At 36.6% G+C, this 22,571-nt stretch overlaps 1 protein-coding gene across 5 annotated transcripts in view; it reads left to right on the top strand.

Moving 5' to 3' along the window:
* The window catches only part of CW7, a 54,548-nt gene extending 42,698 nt beyond the window's left edge, over nucleotides 1–11,850 (top strand). For 4 of the 5 annotated variants that reach the window (XM_010275142.3, XM_010275133.3, XM_010275116.3 and 1 more), the window contains 5 exons: nucleotides 3,197–3,349; nucleotides 5,165–5,219; nucleotides 6,606–6,725; nucleotides 10,273–10,505; nucleotides 11,499–11,850. In XM_010275142.3, coding sequence (XP_010273444.1) covers nucleotides 3,197–3,349; nucleotides 5,165–5,219; nucleotides 6,606–6,725; nucleotides 10,273–10,505; nucleotides 11,499–11,522 — 585 coding nt within the window. In that variant the 3' untranslated portion in view covers nucleotides 11,523–11,850. Of the gene's footprint in view, nucleotides 1–3,196; nucleotides 3,350–5,164; nucleotides 5,220–6,605; nucleotides 6,726–8,320; nucleotides 8,373–10,272; nucleotides 10,506–11,498 lie in introns of all 5 variants that reach the window. The other variant, XR_016076207.1, reaches the window with a different exon arrangement.
* Nucleotides 11,851–22,571: the final 10,721 nt, after the last annotated feature.

The following is a 22,571-nucleotide window of genomic DNA, read 5'->3' as shown; positions in this document are numbered from 1 at the left end:
GAACCAGATAAAGCTTTCCATAAAATTGCTAGAAAGAAATATGATGGTTATCATGGAATTAGAAGTAGGTAGTGTCATTATTTAGATTTTTATCATGGAGTTCACTTGTGGGTATTGTGAAAGAAAGGAGCTAGAAGTAGGTAGTGTCATTATTTGGATTTTTATCATGGAGTTCATTTGTGGGTATTGTGAAAGAAAGGAGCTAGAAGTTGGTAGTGTCATTTTTAGGAATGCATAGTTTTCAAGGCATCGAGGTGAGACTAGTCAATAGGGTGCACCTTATCACCTAGACGATGCGATTTTTTTTGAATAAAAATCATGAATCCTAGGGTAACTCCCTAGTTTCCATAGAAATCTGCAGCCGTAACTATTAATTGTCTATAATCTTCATTAAAAATGTATAAAGTTTATTTAAAACATAGAAAATCAACATATTCATGAATAGAAATGGAAGAAAGGAAAGAAATTTCAAACCGTTTCCAATAAAAAAAAAGGGAAAGAAATTTCAAAAAAATGGAGGGGCTGAGCCTCTATTTTTGTCCTAGGAAAAGAAAAAAAGAAAAGGAAGGATGAAAGGAAGGTGTTCTTCTGTGCTTATTAGTTCAGGTTTTGAAGCCTTTAAGGATTCAAGACAGTATACATCATGATTGAACCCTAACAAATAAGAAAAATAATAAAAAGAAACTAGTATTTTAACTCAACTTGAATATTTTAGTTTGATAATGTCCATTTCATTATTATATTCTCAGAAAGTTAAGAATATAAAAGATTTTTTTGATCAATAACAGTGAATTTTATTAAAGATTGAGAAAGTACATAGTTAAGGAGCTAAAAAATCTTAACTCCCTAATACATCAATGTACACCCAAACTGTAAATCAATTACAAAACAGCCCAAAAAATAGAGTTTCTGTTCACCCCTTGCCTAGCTAAACCATCTTCCAATGAGTTTGCACTTCTCTTTACCCATGTATAACTAACTTCCATGTCCTTACTCAGCCACCTAAATTTCCTCTTTTCATTGCTGTAGTTCCAAAGCTCGGAATTGTCCTCTTTTAACCACTTCACTACAATTTCAAGCAAATGTTAAGAATATAAAAGATTGATAAAAAAAAGTTAAGAATATAGAAGTATCTAAGAGCACCATGTAAAAAAGTATCTTGGCGATTAAGTGAGGCAACCTTCCATGAGCGCCTTATCGCCTGGGCATCACAATACATGTTAAGTTACCTTGGTATTACCTGATTATCATAGTTAGGTAGTATATTCTAGAGGTAGCCTTGTGCCACGCCCCTCGAGGAAAGCCCAAGCAAGTCCATGTTAGGGTCTTAAATTCTTAGTTCTCACACAAAAAAATAATGACTTTATAGTTTTATTTGCTTTTTAAGAAGATATTTTATTAGGATGAATGAACGAACAACATTACTAAGAATTTAAGACCCTAACATGGACTTTGCTTGGGTTTGCCTTGAGGGGTGTGGCACAGGGGCCCCCGGCCCAGCCGCTAGACTCAAAAAAATAAAAAAAGCATCAAATTTTCAGAAGGCACACGCCTGGGCTTAGGCGCAAGGCACACTAGTCACACACCTAGGCACACCAGGCGTGCGCCTTTTGAAAGGGCTGCGCCTAGGACCTGGGCAAGGCGCCTACCCTAAAATGTGCCTCGCCTGTGCGCCTACGCCTAGGCACACCTTTTAAATCATTGGATGGGTGTCTTTGTTTTATTGGACGGTTGCAACTCGCAAAAAAGTGTTGTGACCATGTGGACTAATCAAAACCGAATCACCTAGGCATGAACTCACAAGGTGATTTTGTTTTAAATTTGCTTATTTGCATGTCCGTGATTTATTAGAAGGTCACAAGAAGCGTTGTTATCACGTGCACTTACTAGGTGATTTGGCTTTTATTTTGATTGATAGCATGTAAGTGTTTTATTGGAAGTTCACAAGTATTGTGACCATGTGAAAACATCATAACACATGTTAGGCTACCTTGGAATTTCTTGATTTTCATGGTAAGGTATTAGACCTTAGAGGTAGTTTCTATTTTTTCATATGTTAGTGGGTTATTTTTGTATCATTTGGGGTTGGAAAAAGACATGTACTCATGGAAACCAAATCACTTAGGCATGCACTCATTTAGTAGTTTGGTTTTTCATTGGATTGATAGCATGTTTGTGTTTTACTGGAGGGTCGCATGGAAGTGTTATGGTCGTGTGAATTCATCGTTTAACATGTTAGAGTCCTGCAAACCAATTAAAAACCATTGACTTGGTCAAAGACCCGCCAACCCGGGTGATTGAACCATTGACCCTTTGACCTGGTCGTTGGGTCACAGGTTGAACTGCTGATCCACAACCTGAAGGCAAAAACGGTTGAACCTCCAGATCTAAAACACTAGTCATAATTAGGTAGTATATCCTTGAGGTAGTCTCTATTTTTCATATGATAATGGGTTGTTCTCTTCCTGTGTATATATTGGTGTAATATACCTTACTGTCAGTGTTGTGAAACATTTCTTGTTAACCATATAAAGTAGAAACCTGGCGTGCATGGAATGCATACAAAAATTTTTCTATAAAGTGAACCTTCTTATATTTTCTATCCACTATTTAATACCATGTACAACAGCACATGTCTACTACTCTACTCACTGGTTCCTATAAGAAAATCTTTTTATCAAGTATATAATCTTGATAGTTGATCTTCTTTCATTAAAGTTATGCTTTGTGTTTGGTGATTTGCAAGACCTGAATGAGTTACATGACCTGCAACTGCTTGTAGCACTAAAAGCCATATGTTAGGGGAATCACCTTTGCCTTGTTTTGGGCTTTATGGAAAAAATTGCATGTTCTTAATGAAAGGCATTGTCCATTTGAGAAGATGGAGAAAAAAGCCTAATAGTCATTTCTATTCTGGTGGTCTTCTAGACATGTTGAGCAAAGGTTTCAATATTTCAAGATAGCTGCGGTAGAATATAATTCTTACAGACCAGTGTAGATTGTATTTTTGGCACATGGATCTATTCCATTTGTAATACCCCTTACCAAAATATATTGTTCTCTTTTGTTTTACCTTTTATGTCCAACTTGCCTGGAGTAGTGCTTACCATAAAAAATCTCCAGTTATTCTCTGATCTATTTGTGGTTTATCGGTTATTACTCAATAGTATTATTATTTGTCTTAAACCATTTGCAGGTTTTGACAGAAACAGATCACTGCTACTGTGTGCTTCTCAATGCACATGACGGGGCAGCATTTCCTACTGAAAAAGAAGTAGATGGTTCCAGCTCTAGTAATAAATCCTCCTTGACGATTGACACTGATTCTGGAAGGGTGAAGAAATCTAAGGTTAAGTTGTTTTTCAGTTATGTGTTTTTGAAATAACTAAAAAATGGTCTGATGAATCTCAGTTATTTGTGCTATTTATGCTGTCAATAGAACCTGCATCTGGTCTGAGTATTTCATATTCAGATCTTAGAACCTGCATCCATGTAATAACCGGATTGGATGCATATTTGACCCCATCCTGTCCAATTAAGGTTTTATGTGTGTGTGTGTGATATAGAAGGGAATACAAATTTTGTGCTTCAGATTATGTGCAAATGGTACTTTTTTATCAATAGATTCAATACCTGATAATCATATATAAAGTTCATTTACATCCCAAAAGATATTACAGCCAAGCCAGCCCATTGCTGCTCCCCCTAACTGTTGATAGACTAATTTTCATATATAAAGCTCATTTACTCTAAGGGGTTCAGCCGCAGGTTAGTGCCCGTTACTAATCCCTTGTCAGGGTAGGGTATCGGCAGGAGAATTAACAGATTGAAAGATACAATCTGCTTCAACAGTATCAGCCAGATTTCTTGCTTCCCTAATTTGGTGTCTGAAGAGCCAAGGTTTTCTGTTTCTCCATTCAGTCAACCAATAATTGTTTGTGATCTACTCCTTAAGCAGATTTCTAAATCCAAATATTCTTGCTGGTCCAAGTCCTATGGGTCCCAAGTATACTAGTAGAATGTCTCTCCTATATCTCTAAATGCTCCACTTATACCTATTTCTTATAGGTTTTCGATGCTACAATGACAATAAAATCTAAACCACCTTTTTATAAAGATGAGAAAAATTCAAATAGAAATCTTACTAATTTGAGACAAAGTTCAACCTAAGTTGTATATAACATTTTCTCACTGAAAATACAAATGGAAGTATTTTTGTTCATTGGGTGAAACTTCAGAGTAGTAAGATTCTCATGATTCTTTCCTCTAGATATTTAAACAACGGATATAGAAAACCAAGTTGAATGAAATTCTAAAAAATTTCGGAGTCATAAATAATATCTTATAATAGGCAGTTGGCAGTTGCAATATTGAGATGGGTGATAGGGGGGGTTTCAGAGATGAGAATGGAAAGGTGATTGCAATGTATTCAGGTCCCATTGGGGAGGGGGACTCTCTTCGAGCTGAGGTTCATGCTGTACTGGAGGGTACAAGGAAGGTAAAGGAGCTGAATATACAAAAGCTTGTTGTTGAAGGTGATTCTAAGGTGGTTTTAAGCTGGTTACAGAAGGATAGTGGAGTAGTGGACTGTGGAAATTTGGTAATGAGAGGAGGGAAATTAAATGGCTAACTAGGGGGCTGGAAATGGGTGAAGAGAATAGCAAATGGATTTGCAGACACTTTGGCAAAGCAAGGAGTGGGAAGGGATCAAATATTTTGGGCTGTATTGTAATTTTTATCTTGTTCTCTAGGGGAGAGTTAAGTCTTTTTACCTCTCTCTACAGTGCTGTAATTATTTCTCTAATTAATTAATATAAATTGTTATTGATCCAAAAAAACATTGAGACAAGTGTCTGCAAAGTAATTTTCACCATTGAGCATTTTGAGCCAGTGGTAATATGGTAAAATAACTTTTGTGTTAGTATCAGATTCTAAGCATTAAGCACATTTTCCACTACTGTAGATGTGACTTCAAACTAATGCTTTTCTTAAATCAAACACAGTAGCATTCATCATGTGGGCATTTAGTTTGAAGTGCAATACTTGCTCATTGATTTTTCTGATAAAAAAAAAAACTTGCTCATTGATTTTTTTAACTAATGGAGTGCTACATGGAAATAAAATCTATGAGAATCTCTTGACACTGTTATATTTATGTTTGCAGCTTACTCTCTTCTCGGGATTTGTCAGCTATCAGATGGTTCGAGATGCATATGAAGGTATCTCTATTTCAGATTGCATAAATAAGCAAGTTACCCATCGAAAAAAAAGAAAAAAAAATGAATTGCATAAACAAGACTGCTTTCTGCTACATAGACTTCAGTTGATGCATACTTCTTCAACTAGCCTTCATCTTTTGATAAGTCAACTAGATTCAGTTGATGGGTTGTATTGTGCATTAATTCAAGATGGATTTTAAACAAAGTGGTGTTTACCCATACTTCCTCTTAAATTCCAGAACAATGGTTACTAAATCCATTGAAGGCGAAGTAGTCTGAGGCATTGACAAAAAGAGGATGAGGAACAACTACAATTTTATAGTTTCCTCAAAAGTTAAGAATATCTGAAAATTTTCTACAAGTAGATACTATTTAACTGGCACTTACTCTTTCTGTTTTTTCTTATATTTATTTTATTGGTCTATTTATAGTGTAGTATTGATGTGACAGTCAAACTGGTTGAACATGGTCAAACCAGTCAAATAGTGAACCAAGCTCCTGTCCAGGTTGATCCCCCCTGTTTCCAGACAATATTCTTTGTAGGTTTTTCTTTTCTTTTTAATTGGTAACCCGATCAATGTATTAGAACTGTCGTCTTGTAGGTATATTAATTATTACTACAATTTAATGAAGTTTTTCACTTGTTTTCTTTATTTGCTCAACTTACCCTGCCCTGATTCACATGAGGGGGTCATTGTTGCTGTTAAATTGTAATAATCAAATGGATTAGAGGGTTTCTTTCTTGGTTGCAAATAAAACTTGAGAAATTTTTAATCCAATTCCACTGGTTCTAGATGCAGGCATTGAGAAAGGGCAGATGTGTAAGAAACATCCTAGCCTAACAATTCCACAACTGCCAAAATTCTTGAGCTTGACAGTTTTGCCTCTTATTAAATTTTATGTACATCTTTTGCTGGCATAGACATTTCACCATTTTTTGTTTATAAAAGCTAGCTTCCATTAATTAATGGTTGTAAAATTTTTGCAATCCTATCTATGTATTAATCGTACTTGTGACAATGTGAAAATCATCAGCTCCTGTCAAGCTTTGTTTTGCATTGCTGGTCCAAAGCCCAGATGGAGGCGGCTTGTAGGATGACATCTAGCATGAACCTTTGTTTTATCTTCTCATAAATCTTGATCTTATATTTATACCTGAAGCAATGCAAAAGTTATTAAAAGAATTGGTGGTGTTTTCATTACCATTATCATTCAAATATTAAAAAGTTGGCATCCAGTCACAGACCAACTTTATAATCTAATTTCTTTTCCCTTCTTTTTCTGTTCCCCTGCATTTCCTTTTAAGTATGGAGAACAGAAAGTTGCTGAATTAACCTATGTTGTTTATAGTGTTAATTATTAATCTTTCTATTTCCCATTTTCCAGCTGGAAAGTCTCGATTTGGGAGTCTTTTGTCAATTGGTCATATTCCTAAACCAGATAGACTTTACATGAAAGGTCCTGGCGGACGTGGGGAAGTTGAAGTAGCTGTTTCTGGTGTTGCAGGTAAGCAAAAACCTTTTTCCACTTCATCTACTGCTGTTGTAGAGCCTAGAAGAATGAACTGCACAAAATTAAATCCTGAAAACTAGATTTGGAATAATGTATATTTGGTTATTACCAATGTAGCAGTTTTAAATATGCTATAACATGTAGGCAAACATTTTTTTTCTTGGTTCACCTTTTCATTTGTGTTAAAAGATTTTTCAAACTGGAATTATTTATGCCCTTTTCTCAGGCACCTTTTGATTCATAATTAAGTGTTCTCGGCTGCCACTACTGATCTGGGTCTCTAAGCATTCATGGGAAGGCAATTGGATCCTGGATGTGAAAAAAAAAGTTGAGTTGTATAATCCTCAACTGCCAAGTAAATGCATATTAATTAAAAATAGTAATTCTCTTTATTAAAAATGTTAAATTTCTTCTCAAAATATGGCAAATTATCATATCCAAGCAAACATTTTTTTTCTTGGTTCACCTTTTCATTTGTGTTAAAAGATTTTTCAAAACTGGAATTATTTATGCCCTTTTCTCAGGCACCTTTTGATTCATAATTAAGTGTTCTCGGCTGCCACTGATCTGGGTCTCTAAGCATTCATGGGAAGGCAATTGGATCCTGGATGTGAAAAAAAAAGTTGAGTTGTATAATCCTCAACTGCCAAGTAAATGCATATTAATTAAAAATAGTAATTCTCTTTATTAAAAATGTTAAATTTCTTCTCAAAATATGGCAAATTATCATATCCAAAAGATGACAGTATTTTCAATATATTAATTTCAATATTGTCAAAAATAATGCTAACATAATAAGTATTTAATAGAGCAATGCCATATCAAATTAGGAACTAAAGAATGCTATAATTTTATATGACAAAACTTTAAGATAGAGAGTAAGAGAAAAACAAAAAGTGTGGAGCCACTGTTTTATTTAATGTGTGTGACAAAGTGTGTGTGTGTGTGAGAGAGAGAGAGAGAGAGAGAGAGAGAGAGAGAGTGAGTAGAAGAAAAAAACAAAAGAAAAAGAAACTGTTCTGTCCTTTATCTTCTCACAACTCCTGGATATTTTAGTAAAATTTTAAAACAAAGCATAAATAATATATATAGAATGTATTGACACATATTAGTAAGATGCAGCCATAGTAATGATATTATAATAAGGCTCCCACCTTGTGATATTTGTCTCCTGGGCAACACCTAATTGCCTAGATGGATGCCTAGTTACTATAATCAAAGGTGTTCAGGCAAGGCCATCAACCAAGGGCACCTAGTTGCTTGGCAATGCCTTGACAACTATGCTTCAATCATTCAACACTCTATATGCATCTCTAGACTTCATTTACCCTGCTCTAATTTTATAAGTGACGTCCTCTTCACTCTTTTCCTCACTATATAAAACCAATGATAGTGGAAAAATGCACTAATTTGGAATTCCTTTTAGTTTTCTACATCTTAAAGTAGAGTTTTCCACTAATTTGGAAATTATTCATTCAATGTAAATTTCCTTGTTATCCATCCCCAATATCATTTTGATCATATCACCTTCAGTCATCCAAACAGGAGACTTGCATCTTCCATATCAACCCTATTTATCTTATTCCCAGGGAAGTTCTGTGAAGAACCTAGGTCTGGCTGGAAATGGAGGGCTTCTATAAGGTATAACCTGGATGGATCACTTATATGGTATTTTAGTAGCCCAACTAGTGAAACTGATGCTCCAAAGCTGAGGTTGCTGCCTTATTAACTAGAATCATGAATATTAAATGGCCACTTTTTGTTCTTGGTGATGTGAATAGATGAGCATGAGTAGCTGCTTCAGGCCCATGGAGTTTGGCTAACTTCCTAATTGAGATTGTAGATAATCTAGCCTCTTCCCTAGTAAGGTGGTGGATTTCTGGGGGTCAAAACTCAGTAATGAGGTTGAAGGGTTTTTTATAGAGCCATAATTCTAGTCCTCCCTAATTTTTGTTTTGAGGATGGAGCTCTTCAAGAATCAAGATCTATCAATGAACATGTTATTTTTCTCAAAGAAGTACGTAGTATATCTAATGCCTCTTTTAACCTTTCTCAAAAAGAAGTACGTAGTATATCTGTTTTTTTTTTTTACTTTTTTTAAGCCAAAGGTATCTGATGTACAGTGTTTACATCCTCTCATGTACATCTTTTGCTTGCATCAACGAACATGTTACTTTTCTCAAGAAAAGATAGTAAGTAAAAGAAATTTCTTTTGGCATGTTAGTTGTAATCAAGGTTCAAAGTATTGATATGTATTGGCCAATACGTATCGTGCCGGTGGCTTCCCAATACGCCTCTACAGGGGTTGTATTGGGTCAGCCACTGATTCAGAGGGTAGCCGGGCCATAAACCGGCCCCTCTGAACCGATTTCCAAAAAAAAAGTAAAACTAAAAAAAAAAAGCACCAACACAGGCGTATCGGCCAGTGTCGATACTTTGAACCTTGGTTGTAATAGTTAGTGCTACACCTCTCCCTAGGGGTGTACAATCGGTCGGTTCGGCTCGGTCCAGTTAGAACCGAGGACCTAATCGACTACTGAGTTTGACCATCTCCCCCAACCGAACTAGAGTTTAGAACCGAACCAACCCTAACCGAATTCAGTTCGGTTTGGTCCAGTTTTCAATTCAGTTGGGCCTTGATTCCACATAAATAGTAGACATTCATCCTGATTCCACATAAACCATTAATGAATAATTAATAACTAATAAGTGGTATTAATTAGAAGTTAGAATGATTCCAAAGCCCAATGGTTTTAATTAATATTTTAGTGGTTTAGAATCTTTAGATGGTTTAATTAACTATTATTAATTAAAAGTTAGAATAGGCCCATAGCCCAATGCCAATGGAGAATTGCTGAATTGGCCATTGGGAAAGATAATAATTAATAAGTAATTAAGTATAAAGTATTAAATAGAATATTATATATTTAATATACTTAATTAACTAAAACCACTAGTTCGGTTCGGTTGAAAATCTCAGCCAAACTGAACCGAAACCGATAACCAATTAGAAAAACTAAAATCAAACCATATCAATACCCGAATTAACCAAACTGAACTAGCTTATTTGGTTTGGTCCATTCAGTTTTCAGTTTATCATCCGAATTTAAACACCCCTACCTCTCCCTCACAGGAAACACAGGTTTGGGTATGCTTGTTAGAAGGTTCATTCACACAGTATGGCATGCCCTTGAGGACACCCCAACCTGAACCCCCTTGCAAATACCATGTATAAGCAAAGAAAAAAAATGCTATTGTTAATCACATTTAACAACACCCATCAGAGATGGTTGATGAGCTTAGAATGGTTCCAACAGGCATCTGGGTTTTTGGACCCATTCTGCCATATTTCAAACTCCGTCAAAAAAATCAATTTAGAAGATGGTAGATTTGGTTATTATTGAAATTCATTTAGTATCTATCTAAAATTCTTTGCTCAGTTGCTCCTCTTGGATGACTTGGTTTGTTTTTAGAGCCCCCATTTATTTTGTAGGAAAGATGTTATGTAAATTTGTATCTAAGACAGCGTTACCTCTTGTAGATCAAAGCCAGCAGTTTTCAGGCCCTCATTCACCACTTCAGATATCCCAAAGGGGATTCGGTATTGGCTCAATTGTCCGCAGAGCAGCATCAGCTGCATCTGTAGCAGCAAAGCATGCCTATGCCGCTGCTGCTGCTACCATGAGACCTGATGATGAGATGCTTCCCCTCAAGTGCTGCTTAATGTCCATATCTTTACCCTGGGAGCACATTGCATATGATCTTTTGTTCAAGGTGAGTCCAGGCCTTTTTTGAGTCCTGCGTATCTGGATAACCTTTTGTTTTTCTGGAAGCAGTATGAATGGGCAAAATATCATTCTCTAATAGTTGATGTCCCCAGATCCTGACTGACCAGCTGGCCCCAGTAGCTGTTTGGTGTATGAATACTTTAGGCTCAGTGTGGGAAGAGTGCAAATACAGATATGTACAGTACAAATACATGGTTTAGAAATACAATAGACAAGGTTTTGCATTTTACATATTTGTATTTGCACTCTTCCTAAACTGAGCCAGGAACAGGGGTTGTCCCCACCATCTGATCTGAATATGGCAAATCTAGGATTGATATTTAGATACCAAAAGTTCAGGTCTGATTCTATTTTCTCCCTGATTATATTGGGATCAGTTCAAGATCCACTTTTCTCCAATCCAATAATATCAGGCCACACAATCAAAAGCAAGTTCTGGTTCTTGATGCAGAATTAATATCAAGCCACATTCAAAAGTAAACTCTGGTTCTTGAGGTAGAATCCAAGGCTGAAATTTGAGGGATAATAGAGGGTATTGCAAAAATAGACTGAACTGCATGTCCGAACCAGCTTAAATAATCACTTGAAGGCAAAGACAAACTTCCAAGTTACAACTGATTGAATCAGTTACTGAGTTATCTCTTGGAAGGATGCATCTTTGCCCTGTTTTTTAACGTGCCTCGTTCTATTATATCATACATCAATCTTTTCAGGGGTTACCAGGTCTACCAAATGCCATAACACCTAGGGTATTAGTAGTCGATGTTATTCTTTTATGAACCGGAAAAAGAAAGTTTGGGCTCTGAAAATTTCTTCTTTTAAAATCCCCCCAACCCCACCTGCACTGGTTACCCACCCAATCGCTATTCAACTAAAGCTCCTAAAGACATAAGAATCTGCTCCAGAGTGATAGATTTTCTCAAATGACTACCAAGAGCAAGCCATTTTACATATTTTTATATTTATTTGTTATTTGCAGGGGAACCCTCCGGTGAGTTTATGATCAACTCATCTTGTTCTCATGGAGTCATGGAGAGCCTTGATGCAAGGAACTCACCTCAGCTACAAGAGGGCATACGTGTGTATTTAGTTTTAGTGTAATTTTTTCTCCCTTTAGCATCACTGTCGTGGCACTTTCATTTATGTTTATGGTGTCCCTTTGGCTTAGTGCTTTAGGACTGAGGCTATTGTATAAATAATCGCTTAGAGATTGGGAATGTGGCTCAATATGTATTCCTTGTTTCTTGTCTTTGATAGTGAAGTGAGGTCCTTGCATTCATATTTACCGGTTTTCCCGTTACATAAATTTAGAGTATCCACAACATTACCAATTTTCAATTTTCCATGTTGCATTCACTACATTATCCCTCTGGTCGATTTCACACCCCATCTGGGATTTGTAAGAAAATCTTCCTTAACAGTTCACACAGCTAGCACCTGGATATTATATTTTTTGTGGAAATGCTAATGAAACGTTTAGATTCAACAGGTCCTTAGAGGCTGAATTTTGATGCGTCTATCAGAAACATCTTGTTGAGGTGGAAGATTAAGATCCATTCCATGTGTCAATTTCCTTTATTGGATCATGCGTCCTTTTGTCGTGCACTAACGTGAGCCAGACTTCCCATGGAAATATATGGCATGTCAGCACTAGCAGAGCGCAAGGAGTTAGGGAATTCGGCATTGTTATTTTAGAAAAGCTCTGTTGACCCAATCAATGAACCCAACCATCCTACCTTTATTTCCCTCTTTGTGGAAATATGACCACTACATCCATGTTTTTTATTTTATTTTATTTATTTATTTTTTATTTTTTTTGGGGGGGGGGGGGGGTGGGGGGGGCTGCAAAGAGGGTAACCGATCATGTATTGAAGTGGGTAAGATCGGAGGCCCACTCAAATTTGTCTATGTTTACAGGGGCTGGGATTTAGATCCAATTGACGTGAAAAAAAAAATAGATTCTGGTTTAGGAGTTGGAAACAATAAACATATGACGTTACACATGGGATCAGGATGTTGCAAAGCATGTGTAAGGTTCCCCATTCCACCCACCCAAATGCGTGGATCAGATTGGAGCCACATGTATGAACTCGTTTCCGGTACAAGTTACCATCTTAAATATGGTCTCAGATCCAAATTAACATGGATCTCTCTTGTGTGTATGGTGCATGCACCTTACATCTTCATCGCTCCTTGTTCTGTCCTGTGAAAATTTGAGTCAGAAACACAATATAGGGTCATAATGGTTTAATGAGGCTCTGTCATCACTTTTCCAAATCCCACTCGCCACTACCATGGTTTCTCTCCAAGAATTTTCATTAACCTCTTAAGGTCTTCCGACCAAAGTAACCGATTTGAGTATCTTCACTAACAATGATCTCAGGAACTTTCTGAAACATAAAAGTCACATTCGCGAGATTTTTTTACTTGGTTTCTGAATGAGAACATTTTTTGCTTGTCTTATACTCATAAATATACCTCTGAATGCTTATTCCTTGACCGAATTCTGAAGTAAAAAATCACATGGTATTATCTGTTTCGTACATTAGCACTATGGTCTGGAATCTGGATTGATCAAGCAGAGAGAGAGAGAGAGAGAAATCAATTTGTAAGATTGTATTAAACAGAGAATATAAATCAGGATTAGTACTAGGTTCGAATATCCTCCCACCTTCATAGCCTTAGCCACACCATGAGCTAGTTATTAGCTGGTGTGGATTACTAAAGCCGATGGGTTTTAGGCCAAAGCTTTAGACACATGGGCACTCCTTACCTTTTGCTTTTGTAGTTTCAAATTCCCTTTTTTGACCGTTTGGACAGGTATCTGCCACTCCCATACGAGTAAAATAATTGTAACCGTTCTTTCATTTATTCCTTTCTTTAAGGGAAGTCTAAGCACGTCCCTTTATTTAAAACAAAATCTTATAAATGCAAATCATGGGTAGACGCGTGGCAAGAACAAAAGGCTTTAAGCCCTTTTCATCTCTAGGGATTTTTATGCTATAAGGTATCTCTCACATGGCACCTATTATTATTCCTAACTTCTACTTCTGAGGAGAGATGCTGATGCTAAGCTCACTTTACATATAAAATCAATACGTAACGATACAAGTTTACATGATGAAAGAATGAATTCTTTGCACTTTCTTTGTGTATTTACTACATAAAATACAAGGAGGCTGTGCCTCACTATTCTATTACTAACTTAAAAAACAAACTACCAAGAATATTCCCTTTTCCATACTACACATATTACACATAATAATATGATCAAGGTTTGAAGTATCGATACGATATGCATATCGGTAGTATCGTATCGGTACTTAGAAATGCCCGAAACACTATTTTTTTTTTAATTTTGGTTTTTTGGAAACTAAAAACATGTTTTTTATTATTAAAAAAATGTTTGGGTTCTAAAACACCTGAAAACAGGCATTTCGAAGCGTATCTTTTTCAAAAGATACGAGGGCGTATCGTATTGATACTTTAAACCATGAATAGGATTGTTATAAGTAACGTGCATTTGGTGGTTGTGCAGTCCCAAGAGGTGTCCGAATCTGGTGTGAATACATACGTGTAAAACAGACCTATGTGGGTCTAATGTGTATAGATCACTGGCATGTTCACTTGTGATTGATTATGTAGTCCATTCTATACGTCTGTTTTCGCAGCAGATCTGGGCCCTCCTAAGACAGGCCATGAGTGAGATTGTCCTTAAAAGACCAAAAAGAAAGTGGGCCTGTGGGTGAAGACTGGAGAGTGTAGCCCACAACAGTACTCCATACCCTCCAACGGTCTTTCTAAAAGAAACTAACGTATCTCATCTAATCCATGAACCTTTCTTTTGTGTGTTCTTGATCGAGCAAAGGAAAAGCAAGGGGATTTGAAGAGTGCAGCTTTTTTCTGTTCATTGGAAACTAAAGTAAGAAGAAAGAGCCCGGAAAAGGGCAGACACGGTTTATAAAAGTGAGGAGCCGCCCTCGCCCATATGATTTTGTGATTTCATGAAAAGCTTTTGGTGTCGGCCTCATGCCACCCATCTTCTCTCACAAACATATATAATGTATATATTTCCCTCGCCCTCTTGTTGTATTTTATATATTTCCCTTTTCTTTACTATACTAATTACTAGCAGGAAGATACCCTCAATCTGATGGTTTGTAGCTTTGTGCTCCCAAACTGTAATAATGAGAAATGGGTTACAACTAATAATAATAGATTTGTAGTTCATCTTGCAATCATGTAATCTGTCTCCCATGAGAGAGAGGGACCCTGGATATCAGTGCCATCTTGAGCTCCCACGTATGTAGATGATGATGAGGATACTTTTCAATTACTTGGCAATAATTCGACCAGGCCAAGGAGGGTGCATGTCTGCAGTAGCCACAGCCAAGCGTTTTAACTTATTCATTTGAATTGTGAAAGAAAGACCAACTAAAGGGGTGGTTTAATTGGCATTTTAGCTGATGTTAGAGAATAAAAACCTTTTTACGGATCTCATTTAACAAATTAAGCTTTTATGTTGAACGATTCCTTAAAAATTGATTCGTTCCATCAAACAAAGGATTCAAACCCTATTGCCACCATCTTTGTAGAGGTGCATTATGACTTATGAGTATGGTGTTGCGCTACTCACCATCCCCTATGGGGGGGGGGATTTGGGCGAATCACCAAATACCAGAAAAAAAAAAAAAAAAAGAAAACAAATAGTTAGCGTATAAAATATACTAATTAATCACTTTGTTAAATTTCATTTGCTTGTGTTGATATATACGGTTACATATTATTTTATGAAATTACGAAACCAAGATCAAGACTTTCTGAGAAAGATAAATTTCAAGAGTAGTACTTCTATAATATTATATTATCTAACGATATTTATTAATTTCAGGGCAATTTCAGATATATTTAGGTTGAAATTAATTCGAAAAAATGAGAACCAATGCAACTAAACATATACCAGCTGTTTTTTGTACCCTTTTTATAGACATATTATCAGGTGGGTTTGAGAGCTTTGTAAGTTTTAACTTGTATTATAGTTTCATAAATTCATAGTTTGTTGGATGATATTGAAGACAAAGCCTTTTGGCGACTTTAAGCTATGTTTGGTTTGAAGGAAAAGGTAGAAAAAGGAAGAGAAAGACAGGGAAACCTCTACAAGGTTTATAAAAGTTTCCCTACCTTTCCCTTTCTTTCCCTGCATTTTCCTTCAAACCAAACATAGCCTAACAGTATTAAATGAGGAAAAAATAAAGTGGGGAGAGATATAATTTATTGCCAAGATTCCATGTTGTTTCTTATTAACATTTGTATACATCAGGAATATATGGCTTTTTATTATTTTAATTTATGCTGTCTTATTAAACTCAAGGAAACAAAAGTTCTCTAAGTAGTATACTTTATTGTTATTATCGGTTGGTAATTATTCCATACAAGTTTATATGTAAAAATTAATTGAGTACAAAAGAAATCATATAGAGAATCCATACTATTTTATTTTAGTAAAATATCATAATTTATTTTGGGGAATCAAATACTACAAGATATTGTTTGACTCCATCAAGATTTCACTACAAGAGCCAAGATTTTTCTCTGGGGTCAAAAGGAAATAAACATGGATTAGGGATAAGGCAAAAGTTAATAAACATAAGTGGGATGTAAATGGGAACGGGAAGTTTTTAAGGCATGGGGGATCCATGGCTCCCCTCCACCACCCCTGTCTCTCCCCCCTTGTGTTTGCCAATAATCATATACATATTATTGAACACCTCTATAAAGCATTTTAACAGTTTGAAAATTTTGTTATGTTGCAGAATGGTTAATTCAGTAAATTTCAATCAACCAAGAATCTTGGGTGCAATCCCATATAAATTCAGTATTAATGTTGTAAAAGAAGTTTTAGTTTCTTAAGTCTTATAATCTAGACCTGTTCATGGACCGGGCCGAGCTTTTACTCTTCATTAACAGATTTTTTAAGGCCCAAGCCCAAGACTGATCTAACCATTGGGCCTACTATTAGGGTTCGAGCCTGAAGTCTAAAGCTCAACTTGTTGCTGCTATTATTGCTGAAGCGGCTGAACAGAGAGAGAGAGAGAGAGAGATAAATTATAAAGAAACAATAAAAAATGTATATATTAATTTATTAATAAGTATTATATATTTTATATTATATAAATTAGTCAGGCTGAACCAGCCTTGAACCAGACTTTTATGATAAATTCCGAGCTAGGCCTGAAACACAATCGGGCTTAGTGTTTTAAACCCAAGATTAGGCCCGTGGGCCTAATTACTACATGTCCAAGCCCGACCAGAATGTAGACCAGGCCAGGCCAGACCGGACCATCGGGCTATCCGGCCCATGAATAAATCTATTATAAACTTGATTGAAATGAAGAGTAGGGAAGATTGGATTTGGAGCCTCGCTCTGGCTTCTGTTGGGTTCAGTCAAGCTCCTAATGAACGTGTTGGCTCAGAGACCTTTACGAATCATCAACCCACTAGATTTTCTATTTGGTTTTATAGAGCAGTAAGGGTTGGAAGATATAAATCGAGAGACTGCTAACTGAGGGTGATGAAGCTTTCATCACCATCTTATTTAATTAATTGTTGAAAGGGGGTAAAAAAAAAACTGTTAAAAGTCAATTTTAAAACCACTTCTAGGGTTTTTTTCTTTTATAAAAAGCTTAATGGATGTCATGTATGATAACGTCTTTTTAAAATCTTTATACTGACAGACCATATTCTTATTTGAATAATGGAATTACGTAAACAAGGATGCAACCCAACGCTTTCACTAAACATGGTAAACAGGTGTTGCCAAATTTCATGTATGATTGTATGGAGATATCTTACCCACCCACCCATTATCAAAAATAAATAAACATTATAAAGCTCTCTCCAAGGTTAGGAACCAAGTGTTACATACTTGACCATTATGTCAAAATTAAGTCTTAAAAAGACTATTGAAATGTATCGAGTCAATTTCTTTAACATTTAAGACTCATCCTTTTGCAGCCGATTTCTTGACACATTTCGCTCTAAGTAGTCTTTTTCTATATGCACAACAAGCCTTGAGATTATCCTTTTTTTCACAATCAAGAGGGCAAAGTCCTTTCCCAAGCATCACAAAAGCAAATATAATTAAAACTCCAATCAAATGAACTTGAGTTAGCGATTTGAATTCTATGCCCTAAATTAGCTAACCAATCAACAACAAAATTTGCTCCTTGTAAACATGTGCATAAGAGACCATCAAACCAATCCATTGGCAAATCACATCACATTCATCAAAAATAGTTTGTTTTCCAAAGGGAGCCTTCAACACCACTTAAACCCATGCCTTCTAATATTTAGGTTGCGTTTGGTTTGAAGAAAAAAAAGTAAGGGAGAAAAAAAACACAAATGTATACGGTACAAAACCTTTTTATTGTCTTTTTAAATCTTGTATATATTTGTATTTTCACTCTTCCCCAACTAAGCCTTGGGGTCGTAACACAAAATTGAATGATATGGAATTGGGATTTGCTTCTCACACCGACCTCATGAAGCTACATCCCACCATATATTGGGAAATATCTCTTATGAATAATAACCATGGTTTTGAAAATCAGACCGAACCTGATGGTCGGATTGGTTGACCTGGGAACTGGTCAGGTAATTAGTTTTGTTGACCTGGATGGTTTTTTGTCGATTATTTATTTATTTTGTTAAGTTTTTTAAGTCAAAATAAACCATTCATTCGAACTGGACGGTTGGACTACTCAACTTGAGAACCAATCTTGGGAATGGTTCCATATTTAGTCTGATTTTTAAAACCTTAATAATAACATACAAGAATGGAAGATGTTTTTAATGTATAACTAAAACATGTTATAAAGTCAAAATTGGGATCTGATCCTCACAGAAGGCACCTCACACCAATATCACAGTCATATCCCACCCTGCGTATGATAAATACAAGTATCAAAGATGTTTCCAATATATGACCATGACCAACAAGTCAGTGAGATGCGCACTCTGGTCTTTGTGATCACGAAGGATGAAGGTTACAGTTAGAGAGCTACATTGATAATTTTTTTGAAACAGAAGGGAGTTTTATGAGAAATAGAAAGACGAAAGTTATCGGTTGGATGATGATTGATTGATGTGTATGTATGTATGTATGAAGTATGATAAGCAACCACTTTATTCATTTATTATGTTATCATGGCCGACCAACTCCTTTTTCATACTTTTAGTCCCTCTACTAGATTTCAATGTTTATAAAAAGAGATTTGGACGTAACTACATAACCTCCTGACATTCCTACTACTACCAAAATTCTTCAGTATTGGCCATTCGATTTTGTTTTATGTCATTGTTAATGTGTATATTATACTATCAATTTCTTGTAATCCCACACCCACTCACCAAATCTTATCACTCGCTTGCCGTTCGATTTTAATTACACTGCACATTACGAAAAAGCCAACGTCCAAACGGTGATCGCTCCCTCACCCTGACCATCACCTTTCAAAAAATGAAATATTCCTTCTGGCTCTGGATTCCAACTGAGGGATGTTGTGGTCATTTTAACGTACTTTAAATTGTTAAATATTTAATTATTAATTACTCGAGTTTCGTGATTTCCTTGAATATCTCTTTTTGTTAAAACAGAGAATTACTAAAATGCCCACCACCACGGCTACAAAGTACAAACTCAGCTTACTCATCTTTGCTTTAACAGTGTCGTCAGTACAGTTCTACTCTCTCTGTGATAAGTGCGATCCCTGATGTCGCACTCACGTCTCGCCAGTCGCTGAGTCGCCCCTTCTCTTTCGCTTTAGCCGGTTTAGTCGTGGTCGACGTCTCGAAGAGCCGGCGCCGAGCTGCGCACGTGGTGCCACGTAAGGGTAAGTAACTCTCCCCTAAACTCTGCGCCTCCCACATGCACGTGCCCATATGGATCCCACGCTTTTGTTTCTTCGGGATTAAGCTAAATATTTGGTTGGTCCCACGGCCACCAGCTTATGTCATACACTCATGACTCATACCATACCAATTTCTCATCTGTAAATCCTCACACAAACGAGACCGCACGATCAGTGACACCTCATCACTTGAGGGGGGGAGAAAAGTTGTATACGTAAGGAGATACCTACCGTAGACTGTCTGCTGTAGAGTCCAGGTATGTCGAGCGTGGGGCCCGCATCCATACTTTTCATCGTCAATAAATACCGCTCCCCTACGCCTCGTTTCTTCCCTTTTCCTTCTCCCCCTTTCCTTCTTCCCCAATTTTTGGTTTTTAGAGAGAGAGAAAGAGAGAGTAGCCAATAGTCTGGCATAGCCCATCCATCATCAGCCATGTTTCTTCCCGAGAGAATGTTGCTGGAGCTGGACCCATCCTGGCCGAGTTTCGAAGGCGGGTTCACACCTTGGGAAAGTCGGGAACCCATGACTCCTTCCCCCACACAGACACAGGTGAATAACAATAACAATCCCACGAATTCGAATTCCGGTTCAGACGAACCGAATCCATCGGTTTTGGCCGTGGACGAGCGGAGGCAGAGGCGGATGAAATCGAACCGGGAATCAGCTAGGAGATCTCGCATGCGAAAACAGAAGCACTTAGAGGACCTCAGAAACCAGGTGAACCGGCTGAGAATCGAGAATCGAGACATGACGAATCGGTTGGGCATCGTTGTTCATAACTGCTACCTCATACGGAAAGACAATGACCGACTCCGGTTGGAATCCGTCTTTCTCCGACAGAGACTGTCGGATATTAGCCGGATCCTGCGTTACCGGCACTTCCAACAATTCTCTTCCCAGCAGATCCCCTCATTAATAGCTTAACTATAACAATAACGATGACTTCCATTTAATTTCCTAAAAACAGGAACTCAGATGGAAACATTGCAACTCTCCCCCTCTCCCTTTCTCTCTTTCTCTCTATATCTATATCTACTAGTAGACTACTACTGTACATTAAAAATCCGGGGCGCGAAAAGACCCACTCCAGTGGTAGGTTTTTTGGCTACTTTGGAAAAAAAGATAATGGTTTGGTAAAAGAAAAAAGAGAAGTGAGTTAGGATTAGGAGGTTTTGATGAAATTAAGACGAATTATTATTATTATTAATGTTTTATGTAAAGATTTCAAGTTTGAGTTTTGAGTTTTGCTTAATCAGCGTTCATTTTAGTCCTTGTTTGGAGGTTTGGAATCTTACAATCGCTTTGGGTTCATACTTGTCTTCTCATCCTTAACATTTCGCCAAACACCGCGAGTCCATCCAACAACCATAATCAAATAATACTGCATTATGCCATTATCTCGCACCATGATCTGATAAATGGATTTATGGGAAGTCATGGACAATAAGTATCTCCCACTTTCTTTAAATGGATCTCTAACTCAATTTGGCCTGACGGAAGATTCCACTCCACGACCTGGCTTCATTAATATATATGGACTAAACGCCCAATGAGTTGAGACTTGACGACATCCATCATCCATTAAAAGAGAAATGAAGTTCAGAATTCAGATAAAGTAGAGAGAGTGTGGGAAGTGGAAGTGGAACCACTCTTTTTATAATATAATATCAATTTATTATTTTAACTTTTATTGGTTTAATATATAATTTTAACAAAGAATTAAAATAACTCAATTTAAAAAAATAAATAAATAAAGAAAGAAAAGTTCCAAGTAGTTGTACTCTGGGGACCATCACTTGCCACGTGGCGTAATGCACAGATTGGGCTGATTCCCATCTAAGGGTGTGACTACACGGAAAAAGCAGCATGACCATGAGTTCTAATCACCTGATATTTGAGCCACATACAATCAAACTTGTCAAGGCCATCCAGATGCATCATGTGTTAAGCTGATCTCATGGTGGCAGCTATTGAACGGTGGATTTGAAGAAGTGGAAATTAAGATATGGGGCCCCGCCATTATGAAGGGTCCTATAGCACCCAACCTGTCTTTTTAGCTTTATCTATGGACTATGGGCACACACACACTGAGAGATCTACCCTGATTTATCACTGATTGACAGCCATAAATAATAAAATAAAAGCAAATTAGCCTAGTGCATCTGTACAGGATCAGGACGTAATAATATAACTTTATTTAAAATATAATTTTTAATTGACTACTTTTAGCACTCAACTAAAGACACTTAATGACTTAAACATGCAATGAATATTCCCCGCATAGTAATGAACAATGTTAAACAAATTATTTAATTATATTGGGTTCAGCCCAACCCATAAAGTAAGGATAGCAATTTCCTCATCCCCGCCGGGTATCCGGCCTCCCGACCCGATAGGGTTGGGAGGCGAGATTAACATGGGGGCGGGGATGGTGATTAATAAGGGTTTGATCATTGATCGGGAACGAGGATGGGATGGGAAATGAATATCTTGTCCTGTTCTAACTCTGATTATATTTTAAATGTTTTTAAAGTAGATTGATTTTTTTAAATACTTTTTAATTAAAAAAATTGAGGATTTGAATTCCATACAGAATCTATTTTCCTTAGAGGTTGAGGATGGAACTGCAAACGAAAGATTATGGGGTGAATTAGGGTCAACCCAACCCGGTCCAACCAACTCTAGTAAAAGAACAGTACGGTTTCTCGTTTTATATCCTTTTTTTTTAAAGCAATGTACTAGGGGCATGGACAACGCCTTTAATTTATCACATGTTGTATGTTAGATGTTCTTGGATGATGAAATTTCATATTTCAGCATATATCAATTCCAACAATTTTTTAGGTATAAAATATTTTGAACATCAACTTACTTTATTCTATTGCAGAAGACTTTGAGGTTGTTTGGTATTATGGTGATCAGTGTGTTTGACAATATCATGGTGAGTGTATTAGTTTTGGCACATAATACAATGATACAATTATTTATTATTGTTTAATATACATATGTGCCAATGGGATACCCCAAGTTGAAATGTCCCTCAAATGGTGTTTTCCTCCAAAAAACGATTCTTATGCAACTAAGATAAATAGTAATACAAACAATTGTATTTGAACCAACCCAACCAAACAAGATTTTAATT

The sequence above is a fragment of the Nelumbo nucifera genome, chromosome 5 (genome assembly GCF_055504915.1).
Source record: "Nelumbo nucifera cultivar China Antique chromosome 5, China Antique-T2T, whole genome shotgun sequence".
Taxonomy (NCBI): Eukaryota; Viridiplantae; Streptophyta; class Magnoliopsida; order Proteales; family Nelumbonaceae; genus Nelumbo; species Nelumbo nucifera.
The sequence above is the reverse complement of the archived record's forward strand: the minus strand, read 5'-3'. Positions and strand labels throughout refer to the sequence as shown.